The 26,825-nt window shown below is 43.0% G+C and overlaps 1 protein-coding gene and 2 long non-coding RNA genes across 6 annotated transcripts in view; 2 read left to right on the forward strand and 1 right to left on the reverse strand.

The window, feature by feature from the left end:
- The first annotated feature begins 191 nt into the window (after positions 1-191).
- On the forward strand, positions 192-6,590 carry LOC142012345 (uncharacterized). The gene is made up of 4 exons (XR_012645315.1): positions 192-249; positions 4,002-4,071; positions 4,636-4,746; positions 6,521-6,590. It is a non-coding gene; the product is annotated as an uncharacterized LOC142012345 (long non-coding RNA).
- Positions 987-17,849, reverse strand: LOC142012346 (uncharacterized). Of its 2 annotated transcripts, none has more exons than XR_012645317.1 (5): positions 17,826-17,849; positions 12,462-12,598; positions 7,002-7,195; positions 3,533-3,606; positions 987-2,621 (listed from the first exon to the last, which is right to left on the reverse strand). It is a non-coding gene; the product is annotated as an uncharacterized LOC142012346 (long non-coding RNA). The 2 variants fall into 2 exon arrangements; XR_012645316.1 differs by lacking the exon at positions 17,826-17,849 and adding an exon at positions 15,963-16,171.
- A 76-nt stretch (positions 17,850-17,925) lies between these two features.
- The window catches only part of UVSSA (UV stimulated scaffold protein A), a 73,910-nt gene continuing 65,010 nt past the window's right edge, over positions 17,926-26,825 (forward strand). The window contains exons 1-7 of one of the 3 annotated variants that reach the window (XM_074992313.1): positions 17,926-18,037; positions 18,693-18,979; positions 20,115-20,221; positions 20,646-20,976; positions 23,142-23,262; positions 24,431-24,856; positions 25,986-26,095. In XM_074992313.1, coding sequence (XP_074848414.1) covers positions 18,968-18,979; positions 20,115-20,221; positions 20,646-20,976; positions 23,142-23,262; positions 24,431-24,856; positions 25,986-26,095 — 1,107 coding nt within the window. In that variant the 5' untranslated portion in view covers positions 17,926-18,037; positions 18,693-18,967. Of the gene's footprint in view, positions 18,038-18,413; positions 18,980-20,114; positions 20,222-20,645; positions 20,977-23,141; positions 23,263-24,430; positions 24,857-25,985; positions 26,096-26,825 lie in introns of those variants that run through there. The other 2 variants (XM_074992315.1, XM_074992314.1) reach the window with 2 other exon arrangements.

The raw sequence follows: 26,825 nt of genomic DNA on the forward strand, positions 1-26,825 counted from the left end.
CTCCTTTCGTATGCACTGGAGCATCGTTTCCCGCACTGGGGGTTGTGTCCCCCTGTGGGGGCATGAAGAAATTCCAAGCGGGGGGGCATGAGGTGACCCAGCCCTCTCCCATCATTTGCCCCACCCAAAGAATAAGCTGGCCTTTGCTTTCAGCTCCTGCCATTTTATATGGGTGACCTGGTGCAGCTGCTATCAAAATCAGGCAGTTGTCAAAGACCCACGTGGAGCTGGCTGCCTCTGCAAATGAGAGTGAGTATGGGTTGGGAAGGGGTGAGGGAGGAGGATGGGGTAAGAGTTGGGGGGCTGGTGGTGCTAGGTTTTGGGGGAGAGGGAAGGAGGCCTTGCAGGGGCAGGGTTTGGGTGGCTGGCTTTTGGGGCTCGTGGGGCTTGGATGTCTGGCCCCGGCATCCTGGGGCTCGGGCTCGCAGGTAGACGGCTGGCCCTGGCAGCATGGGGTTTGGGCAGCTCAGGCAGGCGGGTGGGCAGCTGGTCCTGGCAGAGTGGGACTTGGGTGGGTGACTTGGGCAGCTGGGAGGCTGGCCCTGGCAGTGCGGGCAGCTTGGACAGCTGGCCTGCAGCTGGTGGGTGGGCAGCTGGTCCTGACAGTGCAAGGCCCCGGTGGCTGGCAAGTGAGTGGGCAGCTGGCCCTGGCGGGCGGGTGGGTGGCTGGCACTGGCAGGCTGGTGGGTGGGCAGCTGTGGCAGAGCAGGCCTCTGGCAGCTGGTACAAACTGAAGGATGGATGGGATGGACTCTGCCCATTGTGCCCTTCTCTTGGCGCATCAGGGATACAGGGGGCCACACCTACAGGTTTAACTGGGGAAGACTCTCAAGCACTGGTGCACCAGACACATGCACCTGATGTAATGGATACATGCACACAGCTCAGAACAGCAGTTACAAGAAATCAGTAACTTTTCTGGTCATGACAGTCAATATGTCTCTTACTTTCTTACCACTAAAGACCACTCCAGGGTTACACTCGTATTTTATTAAATGACACAGTTGGATTACAGGAAAACAGGGAACTAGATTTCAGGCACATGCCCACACACACTCATACCCTACTGTACTCACACACTTACACAGGCTAATGCTCGCAAGTGAAGAGTTGCAGAGCAACGGCAGAGGAAGCCAAGGCCTTGTGTGTCCAGTGTGTCTTCCTGCAGTCACAAATCCAAGGAAGCAAAATGATTGCATTACACCTTTATCAGCTTGTGCTGTCTTGTCAGGTACTCAGGAGCAGTAGGTATCTGTCCTGGGGAGATAGGGAGGGGCCCACAGCCCTGGCCTCCTGCCGGCCCCGCTACCCAAAACTAACTCCTGCAGAGTGGTGATGGCAAGAAGAACCCCCATGGCTTTGCACCCATCTTATTACATGTTTCAATTCATAACTTGTCAGGTCCCACTGCCCCTGAGTTCTGTATGATCATGAGTCATCGGCTAACAGCTGATGGGACTTTGATCTTCTCAATGGGGCCTCTTTCTTGGTGGGGCTCTTTTGCAGGCCTCAGCTATTATTATCTGGTCATTAACATGCTGCTGGCAGCTGGTCTTCCAGTCTGGCTTTGGGGCCTGATTCCATTGCATGCACATATCCAAATTCATACAATGAAACTGCAGACAAGCCTAACTTTCTAAAATGGCATTTCAGTTACAGTATAGAGCTTCAGTTACAAATTTTTGCAAGGTAATTCTTAACAAATGGCTAACAAATCATTACGTTAGAAGACTACTACAAAAGTTTCTATATGATGGACTGTTACAAAGCTCAAAGGTTATACAGACTAAGTGAAAGTTACAAACTTACATCCACATCATACTGGATTGAGCGGAGGTTTTACATAACAAAGACTGATTAAGTTTTCATAATAACTGGAAACAATGGCTATGGTTACACTAGCAAGTCTTGCCAACAAAAGCCGGTTTTGTCAACAAAACCCGTGGAACATCCACACACAAAATGCATTATGTCAAAAAAACTCAGCACTTTTTGCTGGCAGCCTTCTGCCTCTCAGCCATGAGGCAAAACACCAAAAAGCTTTGTAGATACTAAGGGGGAAGGGGTGGGGTCATCTCTCGACAGAGAAAGCATCCAGAACTATGGGCAACCTTGCCTGCTGTGCGTCTGAGTGCCTGTTTTGTTAAGAGAGAAGCCGGGTAGTCCGGTGCTCTGTCAACAGAGCTCTTCTGACTGGCTTTTGTTTGTGGCCACACTCTGTTGACAGGAGTTTTGTTGGGAAAAATATCTTCTGACAGTGACTTCTGTCGATAGATCACTGAAGTGTAACCATATGCAATCAGGCCTAATCCTGAGAGAAATTATCCTGTTCCTTGAAGAGCCAAATTTCCTATCCATGTGCACTGTTCCCCAAGGGGAGATGAACATGAACTTACACGGCAGAAGTGGATTTAACAGAGTAGGTGTTGTACCTAGAAATATTTTTTGATCATCCTATGTCAATTTGGTAGTCTGGTGACTGAAATGTTTTGCATCTGGAAATGCTGACGTGCTCTGCAGGCTCTCAACATGTCAGGACCTGAGATGTGAGGTGGTAAATGACCACATGCAAAGCTGGGCAAGGTCCATGTTCTGTATCTTCCCACCTTTTGCACTGCTCCCTAGGACCATAGAAAAGATAGAAGTGAGAGACTGCCAATGACAGCATTTTGTCAGCCTTTCTGACTGAGTAAGCAATGGCTCTCAGGCTTGCTTTAACCTAGCAGAGGATCTTCAGATAAGTCTTCTTGACGGAAGAAGCCTGCAATTGCAAGATGAATCATCTATTGGACCAGACAGATTTAAAATTAGTACTAGGATGAAGTGAGTATTGCTCCTATAGACCCCAAAGGAGAAGTCAGTGACAGCAACTTAATTTGCCAGCTGATGCAAAGTACATAATCGTGTTAAACACGTGAAATATAACCTTCCCTTGCCCCCCCGCCCCCATCCCCGGAAAGCTTTACTGTGAGTAGGTAAAAGTGTCCAAGCACAAAGATCAAGTCTCCGTAGTGTATGTTCTCATCACATTCAACAAAAGGATTTGTTTGTACAAAGCCAAATATTAAATGCTTCCTTATGACATCATCCTTACTCTGACCCCATCAGGTCACAGAACATGAGGTTGGAATCTCCATTCTACCCCTTACAACTACCCAGAATGGCATCCTGCAGGTGTTGCAGAGTAGGCCTCCTGATGGCTACTGTCACTAATGAGCAGAGGGGTTTTTATTTGAAATTTGGGATTTTTTTCCCCAATGAAACCCAGTATTGTATTTTTAGTTTAGATGGTCCTCACACTAGTCATAGCATTCAATCTCTACCCCTCCTTTAGCTAAGCATCAGAGTCTCGATCTTAGGATCACTGACAATCTCAGGGCGTAGACCTAGTCATCTTGCAGAAGGCCTCCAAGTTCTTCACATTGGCCCTCCAATCCTAACCAATGCAATATCCTTTCTTTTATGTTAGATGCCTTCACACTTGAGTGCCTGGGGAAGGTGGAAGAGAGATTCTCTGTACTATCTATCTCACCTTGAATTTACGTGTTTAAAAGATGGAGGCAGGCTGCAATGAAACTTCCATGGTAATGAGTGTGTGGGCATCAGCTGAAAAAGAAAAGGAAAATTTTCCAAATATGTCCTCTCTAATAGGCTCCCCAGATGAAGTATCCCTGGGAGACCAACAAGTCTTTCAGAATAGAGAGAGAAATTGACATCCAAGCATTTGGACTGGGCTCTGCAGTATGACAAATTTTCATCTCAATTTATTTAACACAATCTGTAATTCAACAAAGTAGGTTTGAATTATCCCAGTTGTGGAAGCTATATAAACTGGAGCCAGAGGTTACCAACTTTCTCATCCCCAAAAACCAAACACTTCTGCCCAACCCCTTCTTCAAGGTTCTTCCTCCAACCCTGTCTCTTCCTTTGAGGCCATGCCCTCTTTACTACCTACCTGTCCACCCTCACTTGCTCTCCTGTGCCCTGGGACTTGCCTGCAGAGCTGGTCTGGGAAGAGCTGATGTGGAGTCTACCCGCCTGCCCAATCAGAGCACACAAGGCACAGCAGAGGTGAGTCACTGGCGGAAGGGACCAGACGGAGAGAAACAGCGGAGCAGAGGGGGTTGGTCCCATGAGCAAGGGGCCAAGGAACCTGAGGCACAGCAGGGTCAGGAAAGCCCATCCTTTGCACAATAGGTTGGGGTGAGGAACTTGGGACACAGTGGAGTGGGATGCATCCCTGGCATGAGGGGATGGGAAGAAGGGGCACAGAGCCAGGGAAATTGTGGCACAGCAGGGTGATGGGGGTTCTTCCCTGGAGTGGGGGTTGGGGTGAGATAATCAGGCACAGTAGGGAGTGAATGTGAATGCGTGGTAGGGGTGTCCCTGGAGTGAAGGTTTGGGGAAATCAGGGCACAGTGGGGTCAGGGGTGGGCAGACAGCTTCACCTCCCCACCCCAGGAAAGCACCAGTACCTTCTTTGGACCCTGGTGCTGGAGTTCTCTCCATCAGGTGAGAATGGGGGTAGTGGGAGGGGAAGGAAGAGCAGCAGACTCCCAGTGGTTCCCAGGGCATCCCATTGAGGGGTACAGGGGCCAGCCAGGTGGAAGCACTGCCAATTTTCATTGCCTTCAGGAGTAAGGTGCTGCGGTAAAAGGGTGAACCGAGGATTCCCACCTATCCAACTTCACCATTGAAGTACTCAGGATTGCCTGTTGTGTCAACAACAGGTGCCCAGACACACAGGTGAGTGTCGCCTGCTCCCGACGAGGGGAGGAAAGGGTCTTACATTTCTAATGCCAATTTTTGTAACTGCTTAGGCCTCCCATCCTCTGAGGCTGCACATTAACAGGAAGCGGAACTATGGGAAATGTACTGAAAGGAGAAAATACAGCCCCAATGGCAAATCTTTGTAAAAGGGTCCTCTCCTAGACATGTCACTGGTTTTCCTAAGGCGCCACCTGCTGCTTAATATTGTAAAGCACAGCCCAAACAATCCATGAAAAATACAGATGTCACCTTGGTAGGATTTGTGGACATGCTCTAGGTTTCATTCAACCTTAATCACTAAATCCTAATACACAGATATATAGAAAATATATAGGATTAAAAGTGATCTATAAAAATACGATGTGTGCTTTTCCTTGGAGAGAAATACAGTAGTTTGTGCCTATGGCTAATTATGAATAGTTTTTCTGGAGGGAGTCAGGGGAGTCAAAGTTCTGCAGGGTATGTGTCATCCTTGAAGAGTATACTGCCTTCCCTCTGAGGTTATGTCTACACTAGAGAGACCTGTTGACAGAAGTTCCTGTCAGAAGATATCTTCTAACAAAAGTTTTGTCAATAGATCATGGCCAAACTGCCAAGCAGATCAAAAGGGCTGCCTGGTGTCCCAGAAGCCCTGTCTGTCAACAGAGGGCCCCTTGGAACATCCAGACTGGCTTTCTGTTGACAGAGTCCGTCAATGGAGGCATTCTGCCTCATGGGGGCGCAGGGGGGAGAGGGCATGGAATGCTGTGGACAGAAATGCTGCATTCTGTCAACAGAATGCCTTGGGAATGTGGATGCTCCATGGATTTTGTCAACAAAACACTAGTTTTGTCAACTAAACTCTCTAGCGTAGACATAGCCTAAAAGCCAGAGAAAAGTCTAGCTTTGACCAGAACACAACCTCTCTCCTTACATCTCCCATGGGATATAAAAGGGGTAGGAAGAAGACACCAAACTCATGACTACCCCCTCCCAAAACAGAACATGACCCTATGTTACAGTCATTAGGATTCCAACCTTTTATTTGTATTTACTTATTAATTTAGATTGAGAAGACCCAGATTCCTTCATTTTCATATATGTAAAAGTATAAAGTGCTGTGACAGAGCAAATGGTTATCACAGTCCAGACATTTCACATAAATCAGAACAGGTTACCAAATATATTGATGGGTTAATGAATGTATGATTTTTTCTGTTGGAGAACATCTGTTTAAATAGAGCACTTATGCCTCATGGGGTAGCTTTGAGCTTTCAAAGAACTGCCAGTCTTTGCTAGAATCAAACCTATGGTTAAATATCTATTCATCCCATTGTGAAGGTCAGTGTTTTCTTTGCAACACAGCTGGCACAAACTCAGTGACAACTTAATAGCAGTATTTATCATGTTTCAGAATAGGTCCAACTTGTATCTTGAACCACTGAAACCAAGTTTCTGCAACTCTAGATCACCTGCTGGGAAGTTTTACTGTGGTTTGCATTATTTCCATTTTGGACAGGAAAGAAGACCCTCCTTTTTAATTTCATATCATCAAATTGGATAAAGTGCTTTTTAAAAAATTTCAACAGAATATACCTCTGTCTAGCGTGTGAGGATGTGCTATTTTAAGCTGAGAAAATTGCTTAGACAGAGTCATCTAATCAAATAGTCAAACTGTCTCCAACTAGAATTTGTATCTTTATTGACCCTCTTCTAAATTTTATACAACACAAAAGCTTGAAACGATCCTTTCAAATTCTATCTGTTGCAGTGCAGATTCCTTGATCACTAATAACTACAGCAGCACAACCCTGGCAAGCTGACACAGACACATGTTTTGTAAGTGTTTAATAAACTGAATAGCACAGAGAATGTGTATTGTTGCATGACATCTGTACTATGAAGCCTGGCATGAAGGCCTGTGACAGACCAGAACTCAGCTGTGAACCACAGACAGAGAATCATTACAGATAATACCATTTCTTTATTCAAATGAAGCTCCTTGTTCGGTAATAGAATGATAATGTTCATTTTATATTTAAAATGTTGGTGGAGCTTATTATACAGAGCCATTACAAGCAGTGCAAAGTGACACGTTTTCCAACACTATTTTATTATTTGTGTTAATCTTTAAACCTACAGGCCTACTAATCTGTTGATGCTTAATCCTTTGTCATGAGGGTTATCAATACGATTTGCAGCATTAAACTTTCAGAATTCTGAACTTTTAACAGTCTTATTATGCTGCTGACCTTGTACTGATGAAAGGATACAAGTAGTTTTTCCATCCGAATACCTCTCTTTGTCTTGCTGCGTATCAAATGTCCCAAGAGATCCACTGAAATGTAAATGCTCAATAGCCCTACTCCAGTAAGTATCAAGGTAGCCCTTTGAGTGCACATGGCCAGTTAAAATCAGCTGCGAGGAAAGGTGAGATTTTGGTCACCTATAAGATATATATTTTATTATTAGCTTCTCCAAAAAGTGACAATTTATTAAGCATGTGTAACTGCCCTCAGGCAGATTTGAGCCTGGGACTTCTGGAGCTTAGTACAAACACTTCTACAGTTTGAACTAAAGGCCAGCTAGCTTTTAGCTTAGACTGTAGAGGACACTTATTCTCTCTCTGTGAAGTGGTCTAGGTACCTCTACATGGGAGAGTTACCCACACATAGATGTGTGGGTAACACAAGCACCATCTCTTTTTCATGGGTTAATGCCCTGGGTGCTGTGCCCTAAATCTACATCCATCCAGAGCAGTGCTTAAACAGTGTCTGTGTTGCTCTACAGGGAGAGGTGGTAACCCCAACTCTGTGCCTTGGCTGGGGGAGACCAGTGGATCTGGTTAAGTGGGACAGGGTAGTGGGGGAGCCCCAGAGAGTGAGAAGGTGGATGTCAGTGGCATGACTGGCAGACCGGGGAACATCCCAAGGGGCCTGCCATCACAGTGGTGCAGCAAGAGCAAGGTGATGTGTACAGCTGGGTGCTCTGAATGCTAGTATATGCTAGTGTGGTATACGTGTGGTGGCTGGAGAACAGACAAAGTGGTTCCTGGTTCGTTATTTTCTGTTTGCTTATTTTGGCTAAGGATAACAGAGGTAGGAAAATCAGCAAAATGAGTAGGAGTGAGGTCCAAAAGAAACTGGAACTTCGTAAAAGAAATGAGAAGTCTTGCGGCACCTTATAGACTTACGTATTTTTTGCAATATAAGCTTTTGTGGGCAAAGAAGAAGGCTTACGCTCCAAGAAATCTGTTAGTCTATTAGGTGCCACAGGACTTCTCTTTGCTTTTGTGGATACAGACTAACACAGCTATCCCTCTGATACTTGGATCTTCATAGGATCCAAGCAGCAGAGAAGGATACAGAACATAACAGACAAGTGGAATTTAGAAAGCTTGAGATGGAAGCCCAGAGACAAGCCCACAAAAGAGCCTTAGAGCTGAAAAAGGTTGAAAAAGAGTTGAAACAGGAGAAGGAAGAAAGATCCCAGAGACAAGCCCACAAACTAGAATTAGAACTGAAGAAAAGGAACTAAAAGACAAAATATTGAACTGGAAAACATGAACTGGTTGTACTGGAATGGAGGAAACTGCACTCACCTCTCCAAAACTCCACGAGTTAGGGAGACCTTGCCCAACTTATAATGAGTCAGGGGACACTGCTGAATATTTTATCACCTTTGAACCACTGTGCACCATCCACTTGGTTCCTCAGGATAAGAAAAACTGAAAGGGAGAGCCTTGGCCATATTCAATAAGATGCCTATTACTGATGCTTCTGGCTATGGTAAAGCCAAAGATTTGGTTTTAAGGCCATTTCAGATTACATCTGAAATTAGAGTGTAATTCAGAACCCTTGAGGAGCTGGGCTAAGGAATGTGGCTTATGTTAATCAAATGAGAGCTCTGCTAGATGAATGGTTGAGGGTGAGACAGATCACCAGCTTTGAAGGGTTGTACTATCTGATTGTTCAGGAAACAATCCTGGACATGTATCAGAGAGGTGGCTGTACGTGTGTATCTTCAAAAACAACGAGAAGTCCTGTGGCACCTTATAAACTAACAGATATTTTGGAGCATAAGCTTTCATGGGCAAAGACCTGCTTCATCAGATGCATGAGGGTGGGGTGGGGGGCGGGGAGAAGAGAAATCTCTGAGCTGCAATTAATTTGCAAATTTGACTCCATCAACCAAGGATTAAACAGAGAGACTGGGAGTGCTTGGCCCCTTACAAAAGCAGTTTCTCTCCTCTTGATGTTCACACTTCCACACTACAATCTGATAATGGGCCACACACCCCTGACTGATCTGACTCGTTTTCTCCTCTCTTGATGTATACTACCGATAATGGGCCATTTCTACCCTGACTGAATAGATCTTGTCAGCTCTGGCCCTCCCCTTTACTGAAACCCTCCTCTTTAAATCCTCCTCCGAACCTCCCCCCTCATGCATCTAATGAAGTGGGTCTTTGCCCACAAAAGCTTATGCTCCAAAATGTCTGTAAGCCTATAAGGTGCTTCTTGTCGTTCCTGCACATGGTTAATGATGGTGTAAAGCAGCATCTGTGGGACATGATCCAGAATGTGCAAATTCTTGTAAACATTGCTGATAAATTTGAGCAATCTCAAACACGTGGAAACCCTCAAGCAGAGGGGTTTAAGTCTGGGGAGAAGACACAGACCCCACTTTCCCCCTAGAAAGAAGGAAGGTTACTGGGGGCTGGGCATCCTTCCCAAGCTCCCTCTCCTCTTGCTAGGCCCAGTTCCCCTGCAGAGACAAAGCAGCCTAAGGCATGTCTTCATTTCCGGGAAGACTGACCCACTCTGGCAGGGACATGCAAAAGCGATCTGTCTGGGGTCAGCAGTCAACCCCTGTCTGTACTCCTCGCTCCTCTGTGAGGATGGCCAGGTAAATCATAGAATCATAGAGTCATAGAACAGTAGAGCTGGAAGAGACCTAAAAAAGCCATCAAGTCCAGCCCCCTGCTCTAGGCAGGACCAAACCCATCAGATCAGCCCAGACAGGGCTTTGTCGAGGTGAGACTTGAACACCTCCTGGGATGGAGACTCCACTACTTTCCTGGGTAGACCATTTGAATGCTTCACCGCCCTCCTAGTGAAGAAGCTTTTCCTAATGTTCAACCTGGACCTTCCCAACCGCAACTTGAGACAATTGTTCCGTGTTCTGCCATCTGTGACCACTGTGAACAGCCTCTCTCCAGCCTCTTTGCAACCTCCCTTCAATAAGTTGAAGGCTGTTATTGTCCCCCCTCAGTCTTCTCTTCTGCAGACTAAACAGTCCCAATTCTCTCAACCTTTCTTCATAGGTCATATGCTCCAGCCCCCTAATTATTTTGGTCGCCCTCCAGTGGACGCTCTCCAGTGTATCCACATCCTTCCTATAATTGGGGGCCTAGAACTGGACACAGTACACCAGATGCAGCCTCACCAAAGCTGAATAAAGAGGAATAATCACGTCTCTGGATCAACTGGCAATGCTCCGCTTGATGCAATCTAATATGCCATTAGCCTTCTTGGCTACAACAGCACACTGTTGACTCATGTCTAACTTCTTGTCCACTACAACTCCCAGGTCCTTTTCTGCAGAACTACTACCGAGCCAGTCGGACCGCAGCCTGTAACAATGCTTGGGATTATTCTGGCCCAAGTGCAGCACTCTGCACTTGTCATTATTGAACCTCATCAGATTTCTTGCAGCCCAGTCTTCTAATTTGTCTAAGTCACGCTGGACTCTATCCCTACCCTCCAGCATATCTACCTCTCCCCCTCTCCCACTAGCTTTGTGTCATCCGCAAACTTGCTGAGGGTGCAATCCAGCCCCTCATCCAGGTCATTGATAAATATATTGAACAGAACAGACCCAGAACCAAACCTTGGGGCACTCCACTAGAAACTGACTGCCATCCCGACATTGAGCCTTTGATCACTACCTGGTGGGTCTGACCTTCTAGCCAGCTTTCTATCCATCTTACCATTCATTTATCCAATCCACATTCCTTTAACCTGCTGACAAGAATATTGTGGGAGACTGTATCAAAAGCTTTGCTAAAGTCAAGATAAATCACATCCATTGATTTTCCCCTATCTACAGAGCCAGTCAATTTCAGATATGTCGATTCTAGCTACACAAATGCCATAGGTAGAATTGCATATCTGAACTTGACTTGGCTTCAGAGATGTTACAGTTGTGATTCCACTGACCAAAGGAACAAATGACCATTGCTAAGAGTAAATAAATAGCAAGTGGCCATGGGGGCTACTTTCCACACTGGATTTGAAAAGCTGACTAATTCTAAGCCAGAAGGTACTTGACATGAAATAGCAGAAACCACATGTAATATTAGATGTTACCAAATAAAAGTGAGACTTAGTGTGCTTGTGGTAGGAGTGTTCATCCTTGCCTCAGTCTATCAGTCTGAGAATGCATGAATCCAGGTTCTGTTAAAGTATGGAGAAGATATTAAATGGATGTATTAGTGGAAAATGAATCCAGATACTTAGTAGCTGAGACCTTTGTAGCAAAGAATATTATGCAGGATTGTTAGTTGCTTTTCAGTCTTTTATCAGGCTGGCACAGATGCAGGAAATGTAAAAATATCTGACTTGCAGACACTTACTTCTCTGTTTTTCTTACTTTATGTAGATGCTTTTTAAATGGCTTAGCTGTAGCAGGGATTTGCCCAAGGAAATACATTGAAAGAGTTACTCAATTGAACATTTATTCATTGAAGATTTGCAAAACCCTACAACTCCTTGTGGGGATTTCTTTAAACTTCATGCACAGACAAGAAATAGGTGCCTTTGTAGATGTTAACTGTGCTGCTTGCAGCTCAGTTTGAAATATTTATGGATAGCAAAACCAGAGTTAATTCTCGAGCAATAAACTTGTAGGAAGCACTTAAAAGGTCCTCAACCAAATTAAGAAAGATGTGTAAAATGAGGGAAATTCTGAAAGGTTAAACTAATTGAGATTAATTCTACAGTATTCTGTACACATTCCATATGGAAATTTACTGGGTATGGAGTGGCAATGAATGGAAAGGAGAAATATTACACAAAACAAAGTCTCACTAGATTCATATTTCAAACCAAAAATAACAGAACCACCTGCAGTAATTTAAATAATATATTCATTGTGTCCTGTGTATGTATGAAACAGGAGAATTTATTACATGAGAGAGGTGGTAGGCAGAAAGTTCTATTTCTCAAAAACAGTATAGGCAGCTGCATAAACTCTCTTATGCTGCTGTGAAAATACTTCTCAACCCAAGCCTAGTGAGAACAGCTTCAGGGTACAACAACAATCAAAGACAAAATTTTCAGAAATGACTAGCGATTTGAGATGTCTCAAGTTCAATGAGGTGCTCAGAATTTTCTGAAAATTTAGTGTTTAAAGCATCTCACATGGGCACCTAAATATTGAAGCATCCAAAATCACAAACTTGAAAACCTTGCCTTCAATTCCTGTGGCCTATTCGTCAACTGTGATTGTGATTCTTGTGATGAAGATACTGGTTTGAATTACTATACTTTTCATAGCAAAAGAGCAACTTGACTTTGAAAAGTGACTCTAATTTTGGTGGGAGAAAAAAAATGCTAGTTTTTTTATTTGTGTTGGCCATGAATGTCTTCACTGTGAAAGAGCTGTGCTCTTGTCCCTCTTGTGCACCACCGACAGAATCATTTACTAACCTCTTACATCTTTGTCACCCCACTGGAGGCTGTGAGGTTGCCCAGATGTCACAATCATCATCACTTGGCTCGCATTCTTTCTATAATCTGTGATGTGTTAAAGGACAGGCTACAGGGACCAGGTCATATCTGCTGAGCTAGCAATTAAAAAAAAAAATCTTAGTTGTAAACTGAGCTCAGATGACCTGAAAATCATTGAGGTAAAATTAGGGAGCTCCTTGCCACCTTATAAAAAGTAATGAATTTGAAAGATAACATGAAAAATCCACAGAATACTCAGTTAACACTTTTAACTTGCAGCGCTTTTAATATTGCAAAAGCAATCAATTAATATGGAAAGAAAATGTAAATTTGAATCATTTGGGATTAAGACACGGTCAAAATACTGGGTGGAAAATCTCATTCTTTGAGTAGTGTCCCTGTACATGCTCCACATAAAGGTGTTTTTGGCACCCTGAACTTACAATCAAAGATTTTTCAGCAGCAGTAGCCCCAGCGGCTACACGTGCGATACGTGGCTTGTGCTGACCATTAACCATCACACGCTGGCTGCCACCCCTCAGTTCCTTTCCTATCAGCAATAGCACCACAACCCACTCAACCACCCTCTCCCTCACCTCCTTCACAAGCAGAGTCAGAGGAAGAATTAGAACAGGAAGAGGGACTGGAGCACGGGAGTTTGCTACCTAGACACGTATCACCATCGTCACCTGACGAGACAATAATGTCCCCACCACCAACTACAGGGGATTACTCCAAACCCTTCCAAGAGCTTTCTGAGAGTGGTGGAATCCTTAGAGATCTCACTAGCTGAGCTACCAGAGGTGCACCACAAGCTCACAGACATCTTGCACGCCTTCCCATTGAACAAAGTAGCCCTCCTTATTAATAAGGACATCATGGACCTTGTCAGAGAATGGCAGGCAGTGCATGACAGCTAAAGAGCAGCACCAGTGCAAGCTGTATACCATGAATGTACCCCTGCTGGGGGTACTGCTGCTGAAAAATCTCTGATTATAAGCACAGGGTGCTGGAATGACCTTGGCTACATCTACACTAACGACTTTTTTGAAAAAGCTGGGGCTCTTTCGAAAAATCCTGCTGTGTGTCTACACATAGAATGCCTTCTTTCATTTATTTGGAAGAATGCAGCACTTTTTCCGGCAGTCCTCTTCCTTTCCCTGATGAGGAAGAGTGCCTTTTTCCAAAAGATTGTTTCGGAAAAAAGGTGTGTCAATGTCCCGGGGGCCATTTTTTCAAATGAGCGGTCCTCATGGCACTGGAGTTTTTGATCCTCGGCCTGTTCTTTCAAAAGAGCGAGGACTGTGTGGAGGCTTTCTATCAAAAGAGTGGATCGATTTGTTCGATCCACCTTTTTGTGTGTGGATGCCCTCTTTCAAAAGAAGTTTTCTCAGAAGAGCTTCTGGAAGAATTTCTTTTGAAGAATCACTGTAGTGTAGATGTAGCACTTATGTGGAGCACCCCCAGGGACACCCCTTTCGAAGAACCTCAGTTACTGCACAGGTCGGTAACCCTCTCTTTCAACATCTTTTAGTTGTTACCCAAATCATTTTTCATTAAGTATTTATATGAATTTTCTAATTCTCTTAGGTTGCCCTAGTGCAAGCATAAAGTACATAAACATAGTTGTAGACACAGGAGCTTGATCTGGTAGGTCACCAATTCCAGGCAAGATAATGGAGTGGCTGATACAGGACTCAAAGAATTAAATGAAGATAACAGTGTTGAAGCAATAGATTAAAAGACTTCTCTCAGGCATCTGACTTTGTACTGCATGATATCTTGATTAATAAATTAAAATGATATAAATTAGCTTGGCTGAAGCATGAGTACATCCCTTCCAATTTTTTAATTTTAGTAAAGTCTCAATATTCATGAATGTTCGGTTCATGAATTCAACTATTCACAAGCGGACGGAGCAGCCGCTTCCCTGGGGCTCTGGAGCTCCAGCAGCTGCCACTTCCCTTGGGACTCTGGGCAGGGAGCCCTGGCAGCTGTGGCTTCCACTGGGAGGAGCGCTGGCAGCCGTGGCTTCCCCAGGCAGGGAGCCCCAGCAGCCGTGGCTTCCCCGGGGCTGCGAGCCCCCTGCATTTGCAAAATTCAGCATTCGCAAGGGTTCTCAACAGGGAACCTTCGTGAATGTTGAGATCCTATTGTAAATACCTCTGGGTGTTTTTAAGGGGTACGTCAAAGGTAATAATGAGAGGAACCTGGGGAAATGCAGTAAGTGTTATGAACATAATTTGCAGGTCTCTCTTTTTTTCTTAATATAAATGAATTAAACTTTGACAGGTCAATAGATTTTCAGTGATTTGGCCAATAGTGATAGCAGAATGAATATATTTCACTTATACAAGAGAAAATTGTGTGCTGTATCGTCATGTACTGTAACTTGGAGAGATGCAACTTCCTGGCCATCGACTAACTGTAAATAATGGGGACAGTTTGCCCAACGAATAAGGAGGAAAGGGCAAGATTACAGAACATGTTTGGAATGAGGAGGAAGAGAACTAATGTTCTATTAAGGTGTAGGCAGAAATGCTCCATGCCCCAGACACCCTTAATAACCCAGTCCTGGGCACGTGTTTTGTTTTTTTTTAAATTCTTTGAGATTTAACAGCCGCATATAAAATGAACTATCCAGCCACCCTAGATGCTATCAGCCAATAAATTCAGAATTTTTGTTCACGTGCATTGCATTTTACTGACTGGGAACTGAGCCACCGAAAGGTTAAATGACTGGCTTTATTGCACACAAGTTAGTACGGGAACCAGGATCAGAATTTAAGAATTCATTTTCCTAGGATTGTGCTTGGTCTAGTGGATCAAACCTTCAACTTATAAGCAAGCGATTCAGAAAATAACTGATCACAGTGGATGAGTGCATGACTCCATAAAGTTCAGACCTTACATCTTAGATCAGGAAGTCAAACATTCTGCTTTCCATTCCCTCTAACTACCTTGGGGGTCCTTTAGATTTGTCACTTATTAGAGACTTACAGCTCCTTTGGATTTGCTTAAATACATTAGCCCAGAGGTTTTCAAACTGGGATAGGGCTCAGGAAGGTTGTCATAAGCAATGTGCCTTTTAACTTTTTCCTTCCAAGTGCAGAACAAATTTTATGTGCACAAAGGCATGTGAGAACATGCACCACCACTAGAAGCATATGCTTCTGGCTGTGGGTGCTCTCTCAATCAGCTGGGCATCTGAATTTCTCTTTGGTGGCTGCTCAAGCACTTATCTTACAGGAAACACTGGTCTTAAGGTGGTTGTTACAAGATGATTGTGAGCTGTCAGCAGCATGGGGCTGACATCCCTGAACTGCCATTAAATTACTTCCCTGTATTTTTAATCGACAACGGAGGTTACCGTCAGAGGCTTGCTATGTGAAAGGGAGCACAAATACAAAAAGCTTGAATATCATTGCATAGCCACTCTATACCTCATTTTTATTATTTAATAAATTAATAGACTCATACAAGATTAAGGTTGAAAGAGACCACAGCAGACCATCTAGTCCAGCCCCATGCTCAAAGCAGGACAACCACCAAATGAGAGTATTAAACTCTTTCTGTGTGTTGAGAGGCTACCAGTAATGGTCATGAAGTCTTTTTAGGGTCTTCAACTAAAAGATAAAATATAAGGACAGTTAAATGCAGATTTTCATGTGATCTGATACTACTTTTTATAAATTATCCTGGTCTTTCTTTGCTCACAATACATGAATAAGTTTATACAGTGGCAGGCAGATGACTAGATTGGATCGCATTGTTTTTTCCTCCTACCTCTAACTTTTTAGTTGATAACACTACAGGCCCATTTGAGGCTGTCTTTCAATTGACTGGACACGCAACAAGTCTATAACCCATATCTTTTCATTGCAGTGTCTGCACAAGAAAAATCACCTTGCAACACAAAAGTGAGATAGGATTGGACTGGGTGCAGAACTGTGAACATGCACTTGTTTTTCTTCTACCTTGTTTAATTCCTCTGCATTAGCTTCCTTAAGGGCCTGGGGTTTTCACCAGAGACCAACTAGTTTTCTTCCACTGCTGAATGTCTAACATTCAGCAAATGTTTAACATAGAAAATATTGTGCTAGGTCCCCAGGTTCAGCATTTAATATTGTTGATAGAATGGTTGTCTTCTAAATTACATGAATGGTTGTGTTAGACGAATTGCAGCAATGAACATCACAATTAGAAGATAATGTGCCCATAACAATATGCAGACTGTAGGCAGCAGATTGTAAATGAATGCAGAGTGACTGAAAGATCTATTGAACTGAACAGAACATGGAACAAAATTGGTGCTGGAGTCCCATATGGCGGAAGGGTATCAGACAACAGAATGATTAACGATTTCCACTTCTGTTACACCAAAGACCTTGAAGATTTTCAATCTAAACTTGTGCAAGAAAATCCCCATCTGATCCCAGTTGCAAAGCAATTAATCCTCTGACTCAGGCAGAATAATGAATTTAGTCTCTGCTGATGACACTTACAGGGTCTGAACGCCCAGTAAGGCTTGTGAAATATCCTTTTGTAATTACTTTTGGACTTGGCCTGCTCCGACACTAATATTAAGTTTTTTGGTGTCTGGCTTTCACCTGGAACACCCATCTGAAAAGAGACTTTGGAGGCTCCAGTCACTATCGCTGATCAGACTGAAAAGTCCAGTCAGGGACACAGCAGGGCTGAGGCACACTCCCTAGCTGGCCATATCCCTTAGAGCTCAGCGGCAAAACTGGGGTGGGTGGGGAGGTCTCCGCATGCTGCCTCTGCAACTCCCACTGGCTGGGAAGTGTGGCTAATGGAAACTGCAGAGGTAGCTGCTGCAAGCAGGGGCAGCCCATACTGCTGCCTGCTCTGCTCTGGGACATGGGGATGCTTCTGGGTGAGGGGAGGCGTGGGCGGCTCGAAGTAAACGCTGCCTGTAGCCTGCACGCCTCGCCCCACCCATGGCTCAGACCCCACACCTCTGAACCCCATCTCACACCCCTCCCCAGCCCGGATCTCCCTCCTGCAGCCATAACCTCTCAAGCCCGGCCCCGCCCCAGTCCGAAGAAAATGAGCACGAGGGCGAGGGGGTGAGAGCAGGATGCGGGGATGGGGCCGGGGCACAGGGGGAAGGGGTCGGCCGGGGAGCCGCAAAGCCCCAGCAGAGGCCCTGCCAGTGCTGGAGTCATGGCCGCTGCCCGGCCCTGTGCGGTAACATTGCTGGGCCCTTGGCCCCCGAGCCCCCACCCCAGGGATCTCCGCGCCCACTGCCGGCTCCGGACCCCGTAAAACCCCCCACCCACCGCAGAGGCCTTCGGGCCCCGCGGCGCTGAGGTCTCTCACCCCACACTTGGTGCCAGAGCCTGCACCTACTCTCACCAGGCGCTGTCACTTTAAGGCCCCACCCCCAGGCCCGTCTCCCGCGGAGTCCGGGCGCACCCGAATGACGGTTACGAGACGTCACCCCGCAGAGGCAGGTGCTTGGCTGCGTCAAAGCGAAATCAACAACAGCGGCGCCGGACGGTCCCGTTTCCGCTCCGAGCGGCGCGGCGCCGGTACGGGGGGCGAGCAGGGGAGGCTGAGGGGGCGGGGCTAGCCCCGAAGAAGTCGGAGAGGCAAACGGGACGAGTCTCTGCCGGGGGACTTCGGGAGGCTGGGGGCGGGGCTTAGATATGACGGGGGACTATGGTGGGGCGGGGCTTGGAGGTGCCGGAGGTTAGGAGAGGTGTGGCGGCTGTGGGAGGGTAGAACTTATTTTGGGGTTACGCATCTCCTCGAGCTGGAAGGGATCTCCGGAGGTCATCGAGTCCCGTCCCCTGCCCTCTTGGCAGGACCAAGCACCCGCCCCCCCCCCTTTTTAAATTTATTTGCCCCAGATTCCTAAATAGCCCCCTCAAGGATTGAGCCCCCGAGCTGGGTTTAGCAGCCGGTGCTCAAACCACTGAGCTGAAACCCGTTGCCCTTTGTTAATAAATCTCTCCTGGTTTCTGCCCATGCTGTTCCCAAGTCAGTGATAGAACTGAGGGCTGCATTTTTTAAAAGTCTTGCCCTGTCCCCACTCTGGAGACGCATGGGGAAAGACCTCCCCTTCCTTAGGAGAGTAGTGGGTAATTGTTAGGGCAGGGCAGCCTCTTCAGCTCTTGGTAAGAAGGAAGGCGGTTGTAAATAAAAGGGATTTCTTCCTTATCGATTGCCTTCATCTTTGCTCAGCTGCTGTGGTTCCTGGGTGCTGGACCGGTTTGTAGGGTGGGAGTAAATGAGAGTCGTTGAACCAGACTGTCACCCTTTTATATGCTGGAAACCACTCCAAGCCAGGAGGTGTGACAGCACCCCCACAACCTGACATTCAAGCACCTATGTGTGGTGTGGAACTTATTTTGGAGCTGATGTCCTTTCACCATTGGGGGATAGAATTGCTGGCCCTGTCTCTCTCTCTGCTCCGGGATGAAGAGGTCTGAGAAGTAAAGTAATACTGTTAAAAGTGGATGAAAAACTTGGTAAGTTCCCTTGAAAAAGTGTCCCTCTAAATCTTTGAAGTTTGCTGTATTTCTACCTGTCTGCTAAAAGGCATCTTTTGCCGTTCCAATATATGAATAGCGCTGTGCAACCTTTAATACATATGCTCTGATTTTGTCAGGAACCCTGTTGGTCTGATCCCTTCACCATGGGTAGAGTATTAACTTTTGCTTTCATAGCTTTCTCTGAAAACATGAGTTTCCTGTTCATCTTTAGCCTAAATGTTATGACATTTGTCACATAAGTTCTTTGTGACTGGCTTTTGGCAAGTGTATTTGCTCCCAGTTTATGAAGTATTATAATAAAAAAGCTCAGGTCAAGTTGTGGGTTATAAGCACTTGTTCAAGTAATATAGGGAAATACAGAATATGCTGGCCTGGCAACTATTAAGTAGATATAAAATACCTAGTCAAAATGTCAATGCCAGGCAAATAAAATAGGATCTTATTTAGTGTTATCAGGCCCATTGCCAACTTCGTCCACATATCTATTCTGGAGATACCATCACTGGACCTAACCAGGTTATTCACAGAATCACGGGCACATTCTCATGTCACTCAGCTAACATCATATATGCCATCATGTGCCAACAATGCCCAGATGCTTTGTATATTGGACAGACTTCAGACTCTCTTAGACAAAAAATTAATGGGCATAAAACAGACAAAAACACTCCTAATAATGGGCCATTCTGTTAATGACCTGAAAGTCTGTGTTTTACTGAAGAGGAATTTTCACAGCAGTTTGGAAAGAAAGGCTGCTGAACTCTCTTTTATATTGAAATTCAACATATTAATACATGGTTTGAACTGGGATGGCACGGCAATTTTCTAGCTCATTATAGGGGCTTTTTTACATACATTGCTTTATCTAATTCTTGACTCCCCCCACTCCACTTCTGCCCCTCTGCTCTCTGATTTAATCACCTTGATAATATTTTTCTGATTTGTCAACCTTGATTACTATTTTTGATTCTCTGTGCCTTAAATATGAGTCTGTTCTGGTATGGCTATGATCTGAAGAAGTGGGTTTGTCCCAGGAAAGCTCACCACCTAATAAATTATTTTGGTAGTCTTTAAAGTGCTACTGGACTGCTTTCTTGTTTTGTTTTATGAGTTTTTACAGATGGATGAAAAGCTATCTCAGATAGTTGAGGACCTCACAACCTCAGGAGAGCCTCAACTAAATCCAGAAAAAATGAAAGAACTGAAGAAAATCTGCAAGTATGAACCGTGGTTAAATTCTTTAGTTGAGGAACATACTGGCATAGGGCTGTTCTGTTTTTTTATATGTAATAGTGTAAGATGAGAAAATGCTAGAGAGGCCACAATCACCCAGTAGTCATGCTTCATCCAGACTTTTCTGCTTGGTTTAAAGCAACACTTTGGAATTGATTGGTGCCTTGAAAGTTTAGGGAAACTAATAGGTTAATGAGTCATAGTGGGTTTTGTCCAAAACATATTAAAATATTCTTATTGAGTTTTCTGGGGGTGACTTTTTTTTTTTTTGGTGGGGTAAATAAATATCTTTTAATTACATGTCAAAACAGAAATGTGCCTCTTCTTTTGAATAATATTTTTAACCTTTAAAAGGAGAAAAAAACTTGCTGGTGGTTGCACTTGTGTTGAGACTTATTTTTTTCAAAAGGTCTTCAGATGAACATATTAGTCATGTGTATCATTTACTGATGACACAACTAAATCAAGAACATGCAGAGATACGCTTCTCAGCTTTTCAAATAGTGGATGAGCTCTTCACCCGGTCACATCAATTTAGGATGTTAATTATTTCAAATTTTCAAGAATTCTTGGAGCTCACAGTGGAAACAGACTGTGCACAGCCTCTTCCTCCACCAAAAGAAGCAGCACAAAAACTGAAAAAAGCAGCCATTAAATCTGTACAAGAGTGGCACGAGAAATATGGGGAAGCCTACAAGAAACTCGCCCTAGGATACCATTTCTTAAAACAGAACAAGAAGGTATTTGGCCTGTTTACTTCTGTATTTTATTTTTCCATGTTGATTCCTCAGATTTTTGTCTTAGATAAGGCAAATTTCTGAACAATGTTGATTCTCCCTTGTAAACTAATATAACAGGATATAGACTGGAAACAGTTGAGGTTTCTGTTTGTTTTTTTTGTATTTTGACTAACCTGTTGAATACTGTTTTTTTTTTCTTACTCTTCTGTTGAAATTTAGATACTCAGACTGTATTTTCTGTACCTGAAATTCTTTCCATACTACTTAGAGCTTTTTTATTAAATTCAGGACCTCCAGTAAAACTCTTCCTATAATGTGCCTTATTTTACTGCCTTCGATTAGAGAGTGTGAACCCCGTATTTGATTTTTTTGTTACAGTTGTTAAAGCTCACTTTTATTTTTTAGAAGTGTAAATCAAAGACAATCATAAGAAATGAGACGTAATATATTTTGTATTTCATGTTTTTTTCTGTTTGCTAATAACTGCCTTGCAAGGTTTATATATTGCTTCATATTCAACTAATCAGTGTGTTAAATATATCTTGTTTTCGTTTGATGCTAGAATCTCAAAGTTCACTCTTTGGCCACTTTCTTGTTGGATCTCATTAGTAGGGCCCTCCCAAATTTGTTCAATATCACAGTCATAAGATTTTTAAAAGAATGTGAGTAACATGATTTCAGCTATTTACTTCTGAAATTTCTGAGTGCTGTAGTTGTAAGGGACCTGGTCCAAAATCGAGTAGTGGAAGGTACTGCTACCTTTACTTCTGCACTGTTACTGGGGGTGGTGCTGCCTTCAGATCTGGGCAGCTGAAGAGTGGTGGCTGCTGGCCAGGAGTCCAGCTCTGAAGGCATGTATGCATAAGAAAATACATATGTAAAATCTGAAAACTTTATTAATCATTAGATAAATGTGAATACATGTACACAAAAACAATAACATATTTCAACATTTTTAATTAGATGGATTAGCTTGCGACCCAGCAGTCGATCGTGCTGTGCCCCCCCGAGAGACCTCACAGACTTTGCCCACTTGCTTTAGAGGAAAAGTTCTTGGAGGAAGCAGAAAAGGATAGTTGTTCACTGCACACTTATAGATTGATCTCCAAATGGCACAGGCATTTACCTTGCATGTCAAATTGTGCTTTCTCACTATAGTTAATACAATATGAAAAAGTGCTGATTGAAAGCATCTGATCGTGAGGACCCTATCTGGTCTTTACATCACAATAAAATAAAATCTCAAAAATGTCATTTTATTTTGAAATACAGTTTGTTTCTTGCACACTAATTATGACCGAAGAAAATTTCATCTTGATGGTCAGAATGGGAATTTAGCATGTGGGGAGATTTCTAATTCCATTAGAATAAAAGTTCCTGAGTATGGTCTTGCATAGTCCTTTACAGCATAAACTAGCATTGAAGTTAATGCATTATAGAAGAGCTCTGTGTGGCATGAAAGCTTGAAACAACGAAGTTAAAAACTCAACATTTTAACTTAATAAAATCAAGAGATTACCTGGAACTTAAGGTGCACGACTTAAATTGTATTCTGTGCTTTAATAATATGACAAACTAGGAATAAAATAAAAAGGAGAAAAATCTACCCAAATTGGGAAATTGAGTGTAAAAGCCAAAATTCAGTCATTTAACTTACAGCATGTCGAAGAGGACATGGCTTGTTCCTTGATTGGTTAGTTTCTTTTCTTGCGAAGTTTTGGGGAAAGAAGTCTGTTTGAGCAAGTAGCAGTTTTAGCCTTTACTATAAAATTCTTAAGTGATATATGTCAAACTAGCATTAGTCTTGCTTATTATTTATCAAGTTAATATGTGACCCTCCCCGTTAGTGTAAGTGAGGACCTCCCAAAATTATAACATGTACATTAAAATAGATGCCTCTCTTTGGCTTCGTACAGAAGAGAGGCTATTCAGGTTTCTGCTTCCTATGATCTTATTTTTCCTTCTTAAAGTCGTTGATTCTCAGCAGTCACTAATAAAAAAAAGGGTTAGTGTGGTTATTGTTTCTGGGAGGACAGGCAATGAAAGGAAGTACTATAGAGATTCCCACTAATTATTGGTGTCAGAGGATATTTCATCAAAGATAGGAATCTTGAGAGTGTTTCTGTATTTCTTACAATGAATGTAACACTTCAATTCCTCCTCAGGTGGATTTTCAAGATGTAAATGCCAGAAGTCTGGCTGAAAGGAGAAGAGAGGAGGAGAAGCAGAAACGATTAGATAATATTTACAAAGAGAAAGCCAAAAGAGCTGAAAAAGAAATGGAAGGTGAGATGTTTTGAAAACTTTAAAGACTATTAAGGACTTGTGCTATATGAACTACATCCTACTAGTAAGCAGCTGTCCAAGTAGGTAATGGGCTATAGAGGCAGATGAAGAAAGTAGTGAATATGTAGACATAATGGAGGGTAAAAAGAGCAGTAAATAATGATTTAGTGTCAAGAATTCAGGTGGAATGCAGGATGATTCGAGAGAAGGTAATTAAGTGTGTCATGCCTGGATTCACTAAAGTACTTAGGTATATGTGTAAATTTAAGCACGTAGAAAATCCTGTTGAAGTCTGGCAGTACTCAGGTGCTTGAAATTAGACATGATGTAAGTATGTTGCTGAATCACAGCATCAGCTTTGGTGTGGAGTATCAGTGTTCCAAAAGACATCACTAAATGCAACTGTAGGAATCCTGCATCTGTTGTAGGAGGTCCAGCAAACGTTCCATGTGTGTGGGAGGACTGTCTCTTTAAGTAAAAGTTTTATAGCAAACTCCTTTCTACAGAACGGAAGAATGAGGGTGAGAGTGTATGTGTAGTGTGGAGGCATGCAGTTTTGAAGTGTTGGCTTCACCTACAAATATTTGTGCTCTACACATACCTGTGTGGCAATGCACTATGAACACTTGTGCATGGGTGTGGAATTTAAAATCTTCTCTTAACTTTCCTAAAGTTATTTTCAGCCGAAATGCATCTGGGTTGTTATTCGTAGATGCATGAGTAACCAGTCATGACAGTGTAACTTTCAGGACTATAGCTTTTTTACTTGGTGACATTGCTGAGAATAACCTTGTCAATCCATCTGCTATACTTCATATTTTATGAAGTAATTAAAGAGCCATCTTTGATAAGTGTTCTGAGGCTTTCAGATTTTGAGGGATAGGAAAGAGAGTTGTTTTTTATTTTGTACCTCTTGAGACCAGGGAGCTATATCACTTTGATGTGGGGGGAATTTAGAAAGGTGGAAGGCAGGCTTGAAGACCTATGCATAGGAATATATTACTGATTTACAGATAAATGAATTGTCCTTTTGGCAGCTATACTTATACTACAAGCATTACACTGCTTTCTCATAGCGGAGCACAGGAAAAAGAGTTTGTTTTACTTTTGAGCTGTAGGCATTTTGTATCATATGTAGCAATATTCTAAAGAAATTATCTCCTGACAGAGATGTCCCAGGAAATCCATAACACTCTGACAGAGATGGAGAATTGTTTCCGGCTTTTGATGCCAGATCCATCTGACTTCACTGTGGATGATGCAGAGTTAGAACCTGTCACAGAGAGGACTGCTAGTGAGGACAAACCTACTTCTTGCTTGTCCATGCAGATAGCAGACCACCAGTCATCTTTTCTTGGACACATGGATGATGAACAGCCTTGTTGCAGCAAGGACCTTCCTCCTGTTTCTGCACGTCTAATAGTTGACCAGAATGACGAGTTGACACTGCCTGAGCAAAAGGAAATACACAAAGGGGAATGTTCAGAAGCTGAAATAGCTGCTTCTCCCACCAACGATGATGACTATGAAACCTTTGTTAGGAGCCATGGACTTGGTTCTCATAAATACACTCTCAACCTTGAAATCTCCACAGGTACCTAATACTGAATCATACAGAATGTTTGTATCTGAAGTTGTGAAACATTATCTGCAAAACTAAATATTTTATATTTTAACCCTCTCTAGAAGATCCTCTGCTACTTCTGGCAACTCATCTATTAATCATCCTTCCATGCAGATTTCATTGGGCATGCTTTATAGGTCTTTCTAATCAACCATTTTGACTTAGATTTAGTATATGGTATGTAAATGTATTGCAGCACCTACAATCAACGTTTCCTTTACTGAAAACAGAATGCAAACATATATAAATAATTTCTGTGGCAGGGGTTGTGCAGGCGATGTATCACTGCTTTCAAAACTGACCTGTGTAAAATTAGTGACCTTGGTCATAACGCTACAGTAATGTGCTTGAATTATAATGAGGAAGCATTTTTAATGAGGTTGTTAAACTCTCAACACTTTGTGAAGACTTATAAAAATGGTGAATAGAGTGCTGGTAGCAAGGATTTTAATATATGATTCTTAATATCATTTCAAGAGGTTGAGTTATTTGTAGAAAAATCAGGTACATGTAATGGTTGTTTTTGTTTTGTTTTGTTTTTTAAAGTCTAGTGCCTTACTGTAAAGTGTACATGTGCATACAGTTAACTACAATTTCATGTGTAAGTGGTCAGTATGATATAAAACTAGCCATTTGTGCATGTATCTCTGGGAACTGTAAAAACTTAATACATTTTTTTGCATAGGTGATTGCATTCCTGCTGTTTTGGAAAGCAGGCTCCTTGAGATTGTTTGGGGGCAGGGACCAACTTTATTGTTCCAGGTGCTATACATACATAATAAGGCATCTGGATCTCTGACGGGAACCTCTAGTCACTACTGCATTACAATTACTCTTGATTCATATACTAATGCCTCGGGCTGTTGGCTCAGCAGCTTTTTTCCAGGTTTATGGGGCACAATTACAGCATTTCCCCTTTTTAATTTTGTCTGTGGATTAAGTATTTTTATCATGAATGCTGAATGTAGTAATATTGTGACTCATCTCTGAAGAAATCAACTATGTTACAAAGTTTCGTATTCTGCCATCTCCACTTATTTTCTGAGTTCTTAGTGAAGATGTTAGTCCTCATTCATGTCTTTTTCTCCATTTTGAACAGATGTGAAGGTGTGTGAGAATGAAGACAATGCTGCCGTAATAAACAATATTATGGATGCTCACAAATTGATCAGAAATAAATTCTTGCCATCTGCACAGTCTTGGATTCAGGTGATGGGACTTCTGCCAAGAAAAATAATTTAAAAAAGTTTTCCCCTCTTTTGCTTGTTTTCAACCTGTCTTTCATAAAATGTTTACACCCACTATTAAAGCATGTAACTTGGGGACCACATAAGGACAATCTTTACAAAAGTTACAAAAGCCTAAAACTGGTGTGGCTATGGCAAACTTAGCATTGGGGTGCAAACTAAAGAACTTCTGTGCACTTGTGTGTTAAATCTTTGGTCTGTGCACTTATAGCAAAAACAACAAGAAGTAACAAGTGTGTGTGGTGGGTGGCACTTCTTGATATTTAGATTATGTATGGATAGCTGGAAATTCATAAGCAAATATTTATGGGGTTCACAGATCCTTTGTCCCAGAATCAGGCCAGTATTTAAATTATTCTATGTTTGGGAACCTGATGTGCCCACTTACACTGTAGGAACTCTTGTGAATTTACACATATAGTTTATTAATACATTTAGCACAGTCGCAAACACTCTAATTTCACATGCTAGGGAAGGTGTGTCTGGTTCCTTCTAAAACTGGTGTCCAACCAGTCTAACTAGAGCGGATACTGCTATAGTGAACTAGCCACATTGTTCTGAAAATATATTTATTTTTCAAACCAACTTGGCACACTCAACCGGCCAAATAGCTGCATGTGACTAGTGGCTAGTGTTTTGGACACCAAGGTAAATCTAGAACCTGAAGTGTTATCGCCTTCCACATCATCACC

This window comes from Carettochelys insculpta, chromosome 4, assembly GCF_033958435.1.
Source record: "Carettochelys insculpta isolate YL-2023 chromosome 4, ASM3395843v1, whole genome shotgun sequence".
Lineage (NCBI taxonomy): Eukaryota > Metazoa > Chordata > Testudines > Carettochelyidae > Carettochelys > Carettochelys insculpta.